The following is a 6,000-nucleotide window of genomic DNA, read 5'->3' as shown; positions in this document are numbered from 1 at the left end:
GGTACAAAGAACCAGGTTACGCTGATGGTGTTTGTTAGGTAAAGTCCCTCTTATAATTATGGAGAAAACCCAATGATTATTTTGGTAAATGTATAAAAATCATTTGACACAATTGAATACAATTCATGATTGTAAAAAGCTCAGCAAATTAAAGTCAAGCTAATGAAGAGCATACATAACATATTTAATGATAACATATTGAATGCTTTCCCTTCTATGATAGTAAACAAACTGAGCATGGCCACCTGGCCAAATTAATGATGTTTGCAACATTTTAAAATGTATCAAAAATTTAAGATGGAGTATTTGATGAATAAAGGGATGTATTCCCTTTATTATAGAAATATAATAAAGCAAATATAGCAAATTTTAGACTATAGGTATTACATATGTGCACATTTACTAGTGTACCTACAAATTGTATGAGTTAATATGTGCAAAATTCTATAGTAATCTGCTTAAGCCATATATTTAAAAAGTGTTAAAAATACTTGCTAATTAAGAGAAATCTGAAATGAAATACAGCACTCCTGAAATTAATATAAATCAGTGACAAAATATGATATTGATGCAGGACAAGGCAGCACCATGACCTCTGCCTTAGCCCTGGAGGTGTTAATGCTCCTGGGGACAGAGGAACAGGAACCAGCTTGCTGCAAGGGCGGGACATCTGCGGGGGAGATGCTGGCACCTTACTGTCTCCTCCACGTTTACTTCTGACTGGTCAGTTTCATGGATGGCCCCTTGCTGTCTCCTCCACAAGCACTTCAGACTGGTGGATTTCCTGGCAGTTTCCAAGGCTTGAGAGTTCATTGGACAGCTGGCTGTAACTGACAGGACTCACACCCTAGAAGAACAACCCCCCTGCCACTATATAAACCCCTGAGCAGAGAGCCCAAATGCAGACCTGGAAGAGGGAGCAGGAGAGCTTGTTCCCCTCCTGGGTTCTCTCTGCCAGGAGGTTTGGTTTTTGTAGTTGTTATAATTTTTGGTTTCTGCAAATAAATCCTGACTTACCACTGATCCTGTGGTCCGTCGATTTATTCTTCAAATCGCCGAGACCAAGAACCTGAAATTCCGGTATCAATATAACTTACAAAAATTCAACTCATACACAATATTACAGCTCTATTGCATAATAGGGTATGTAGTATTATGTTGTTACTACAGCCACATGACATAAAATGCCATGAACATTTCCCAGAAGACAAAAAGTAGGTGACAAAAGACTAAATGAGCAGTCATAATAAGATTGAATGAGTTTTGGCTCCACTTGCATGTTAATGATTCTTCTCTTTTATTTGGGGAAAAAAAACCCAAACGGTCCTGGTAGGGTGGCTCATGCCTGTAATCCCAGCACTTTGGGAGACCATGACCAGCCTAGGCAACATAGTGAGACCTCATTGCTACAAAAAAAAAAAAAAAGTTCATTCATTATAAATTATATACCTTCTCAAGAACAATAACTGCAGTTTCCTGTCTTGGCATCCGTGCTCAGTGGTTAGGGAGCCGGCCACATACACTGAGGCTGGAGAGTTCAAACCTGGCCTGTGCCTGCTAGACAATAATGACGATTACAACGACAACAAAAAAGTAGCCAGGTGTTGTAGCAGGCACCGGTAGTCTCAGCTACTTGGGAGGCTGAGGCGAGAGAATCGCTTGAGCCCAGGAGTTTGAGGTTGCTGTGAGCTGCAACGGCACAACGCTCTATGGAAGGCAGCATAGTGAAACTCTGTCTAAAAAAAAAAAAAAATGCAGTTTCCTAACAACTAGCACTTTTAGTAGGTTCTTATCCCATGATTTTGCAACTGCATCTGCTTGGGTTGCACACATCTCTGGCACCCTCCACGGTGACAGAGTGTGGCTCTATTCAGACACTGCATGCAGGGGTACACTATTACAGTTTTGAGACAGTCCTCTGATATCTTCAGCCACATAAAAGGTATGGTATCAGAATACACTTTATAGAGAAATCTGATAGCATTTTCAGTAAAGGCACTTACAAAAATTATCTGCACTGAAAAAGAAACAAACAAATAAGAAACCATGAGAAAGAAACTTTCAGAACAAGGCCTGTAATCGCCCGGACAAATTGATAACACACACACACAGAGTTTCCAAAATAACTTTTATTACTATATAAAAAGATAAGAAAAAATAGATACATTGTTTCTCCCTACAAAATTATAAAATATTCAGGATATTTTGATATTTTTCCATAAATGTATTAAGATAAAAAGGCAAATTTAAAGATAGAAAACTTTTCCTCATAAGATTTTTAGGTACCTTGTGAGGATAAATAATACTAATTCTCTTTCTTTCTGTACTTTCCTATAAGACACAGCAGTTACAGTTTTTGGTGAGAGCTATCTACGAAAGGACATGCTAAGATAAAAATTCCATTATATTGAGATAAAATTAGCATAAAGCTTTACTCCTTCCTTTGTGTTTTCAGATTGGCAGTGGTCGTCAATCAGGGCTGCACTGGAATTTCCAGCTCAACAGGGGAATGAGCCTAATTAAAAATGAGACACACTCTTCATTTTGTCCTTTAGAAAACAGAAGGTATTTGTCAGTATCCCCTCAAAAGTGTAATTGTCTTCTTTGTCATTTCATGGTAAGGGCTGAGATGCTGTTTCTAAACATCACAGCTTAAAGCAAACTATGCAAATAAAGGCAGGAAAGCCGGAGGGTGGATTTGGTTTGACACAAGAAGCACAGGAAGCTGTGCGCTTTTGATGACATTAATTCAAAAAATGTATTCACTGGAATTTCTCAATAAATGCTTTGAGAGAAAAGGCTTTCGTGTTGATTCAAATGAGTGTTAAAATAAAGCTTTCTTTTCTGAAATTAGATTATGGGGTAAGCCAAGCCAGATTACCTGTGCAGATGATATAAACTATAATTATTTGGGGAGGTCTCAATCACTGTTTTGGAATTGATACCTAAGGCTTTGTTCTCCCCTATTCTTTGGGGACTTTTTAATGAGATATTTTGGGGGGAGATGCTTTTGGTAGGAAATATCGCCTTCTGAAAGATAAAGGTATAATTATCACTGCGATAAAAAGCCCATTATAAGAAGAGTCTAAAACAAAAGGGTTTTCTAGATATATTTTACTATGTATTATTTATAAAGGCTGAAAAAGAAAGAAGTTCCTATAATATCTGTAAGATTACCCTTGCATTAGCCTACCTAAAAGATAAAATAAAGGGCTGTGATGAGGGCTGCTCAAATCCTTTGCAATAGAGCTATTCTAGTGCCAAATCCATAATTAACTTTTCACTCTTAACCTCTTTCTTGGCCTATATAAAAAAGAACAGCAGCTTCAATTCTTGGGGCTTAGTCACTGTCCCCCCCCCCAAAAAAAAACAATCCCTGGAATTTTGTGCACCTCTACATAATGAAACATCCATTTATCAAATGGTATGTGACTATGCAATTCCTTTGACTTAGCACCAAGATTGTACCATGCTGTGCCCGTCCTGAATTTAACTGTGCTACTTAACTATATGCCAGGCTTTAGGTTGGGCACTGGGGATGCTTCTGTCACTGTTACCAATTTTGGAAGTAGAATTAATTAAATGAGAAGAAATAGTGTTACAATAGGAGAATCTTGAATGGTTCTCCATGAAGTTTAAGGGAGATGATAAAGTATAGCTCATATTCAGTCTTTGGAAATAATCAAAAGGAAATACACTAAGCACCAAAAATGTTAAGGGCATTTGGTATAAACTATAAGGTTTTTATCCACATTAGATGCTTCCCTGTAAGATTTCATGGAAACCAAAAATAAACTGAAAAATGAAAGGTATCATTTCAGCATAGGTACTATTCTAGGTTTTCATTTAAGTCATCCCAGAATCCAGACAGAGATCTCCACACATGAAAAGTTCTTATCTCTAAGTCTCAATCCACTGATAGGAACCCAAAGCTCAAAATATCCTCCAAATTCCACGAAAATCAGGAAGAACTTTTACTATTGTCCCAGAGAACAGCTGACCATGAGATAGGTCTCTTCTAGTACAAACTCGAAAGTTATTTGGCCCCTAAGATCAAGAAGAACAAAACATTGCATATAATTAATCTCAAAAGCTACAGATGTTCTTTCTGTCTCTCTCAGCTGCTTGAATCAGAGGAAAGCTACAGATAGGCTTGCCCAAATCTTTCTGTTACAAAGACACAATTTAAAGATCAAAGCCACCACCCTGGCTGATTGGCAGTGGCAGGGGCTCCAGGATCCACTGGAGGTGTGGGTGGCCCTTTCCTTAGTTATTTGGGAAGAGAGCCAAAAGGTAAGAAGCACCTCTTTAAAAATAACTCCATTCCGATTTTTACAAATAAAGATGGCTATTATAACGGAAAAAAAAATAAAATAAAAAATAACTCCATTCCACACTGGTCAGTTGAGGTTTATTCAGGGGTAAGTTGATGTAAGTGCAAATTAGTACAAGACAGAAAAGTAGTAGCATAGTGATGTGGTTACGAACACAGACTAAGCAGCCAGATCACCAAGGTTTGAATCTCAGTTCAGCCATGGATGAGCTATGTGACCTTGGGTCCAATTATCCATCTCTCCAGCCTTCAGATGTCTCGCCTATAAAATGGAATAATAACATCTACCTCATGAGGTGTGTCTGAGGACTGAATGACCTAATATCTGTAAGGCACTTAGAAGAGTGTCTGGCATATAGTTCCATGTAAGAACTTCTAAAAATAAGAACAGAAACTTAGGGAAAAGTGCTTTTTAAGATTTGTAGAGCAGTTTTGCTGCTTATACAGGTGTATTTTTATTCTAAGCGGTTTAGAATCTGGGTCCTAAAGCACCCCAACCTCAGGGAAGTCTTGGAACTAAGTTGAGTTTTAGAAAATCTAAGTCAGACTGACCAGAGATCTCTTCAACAACCTATGGTGTGGGCACTGCTCCTACACAGGTGTAGGTTTATATCCTAATATAAACCCTGGTCTTCAAGGCTAATGCAAACCCAAACAAGTGGGGAGGGAACAGAAACCAGGCCCAGAGAGAAAGGAGCCAGATATTTTCCTAATTTTTTCCCCTATATTCTAACCATGATATCTGTGTAACAACATGGTTTAAACTCTGTCCCAATCCCAGATTGTCTCACAATCTGATTTTAAAATTTCGGCACAAGTTATACCTGGTTCTGAACTCACTGGGCTCTCAGAATTAACAGGAAATGACTGCATGAGAAGAGGCTAGGGACGCTGCCAGTTCATCAAATTAACCAACTAATAGACACATTTTGAGCACCTGTTCTGTGCAAGGCTTTGGTTCTCAACGAGAAACAGGTAACTTAACCCCAATTTGTATCTGCTGTTGTTTATATTGATCACAACCTTTCCAATTTAGGTAAGTTCATAGGCCTCAATCAATTCAAATCTTCCAAGAAATCTTTCTTTATAATTAAAAAAAAAAAAACAACGACACTATGTAGCTTGATTACCTTATGGCTAAATAGAAGCAAAATACACTGCTACGTCTCCACACCATTTTACATGGTGGATCTCAGTCCAGCCTCATCAAGGGCTAAATTTCTTTTCCTTGCCGCTGCTTCATTGTTTAATTCTGAATCTGCTTTGTCCATTGTGTGGCCATAGTTGGTTGTCATGGAGACTCCTGCTCCCTCTACAGGGTCTCCATTTGGCTGAAGACGGGTAGAATTTGGTTCTTTAGGACGTTTCCACTGTGGTCTGGAAACTATCCAAAAAACGAGGGCCCCGAACACCAGAATTAGAAGGCCGAGGGTATTTGCGAAAACACCTTCTGGTGGGAATGAACTGTATGGAGGATTTTGCCTATGAAAACAAGAGAAAGTATGTTCAATTACAAATAGGGTGATACAACAACATGCAAAACGGTCTTGAATTTATCTGCTCAAAAAACACAGTGGTATAGCATAAGTGTCAATTTCCTTAAAGCTTGATATTGAGGAGAAATTTAAGTTACGCTATAATTCACTCAGTTGTATATCATAAAATGG

General features: G+C 38.3%; 1 protein-coding gene across 2 annotated transcripts in view; it reads right to left on the bottom strand.

Annotated features, from left to right (window-relative positions):
* Positions 1-2,109: 2,109 nt before the first annotated feature.
* Positions 2,110-6,000, bottom strand: part of LOC128590683 (plasma membrane ascorbate-dependent reductase CYBRD1) — a 36,746-nt gene continuing 32,855 nt past the window's right edge. Inside the window, exon 4 of one of the 2 annotated variants that reach the window (XM_053598082.1) lies at positions 2,110-5,815. In XM_053598082.1, the coding sequence (XP_053454057.1) occupies positions 5,512-5,815 (304 nt within the window). In that variant the 3' untranslated portion in view covers positions 2,110-5,511. The remainder of the gene's footprint in view (positions 5,816-6,000) is intronic. The other variant, XM_053598083.1, reaches the window with a different exon arrangement.

This window comes from Nycticebus coucang, chromosome 7, assembly GCF_027406575.1.
Source record: "Nycticebus coucang isolate mNycCou1 chromosome 7, mNycCou1.pri, whole genome shotgun sequence".
In the NCBI taxonomy this organism is placed as follows: domain Eukaryota; kingdom Metazoa; phylum Chordata; class Mammalia; order Primates; family Lorisidae; genus Nycticebus; species Nycticebus coucang.
Note: the sequence above shows the minus strand (reverse complement) of the source record. Positions and strands in the feature narration are given on the sequence as shown.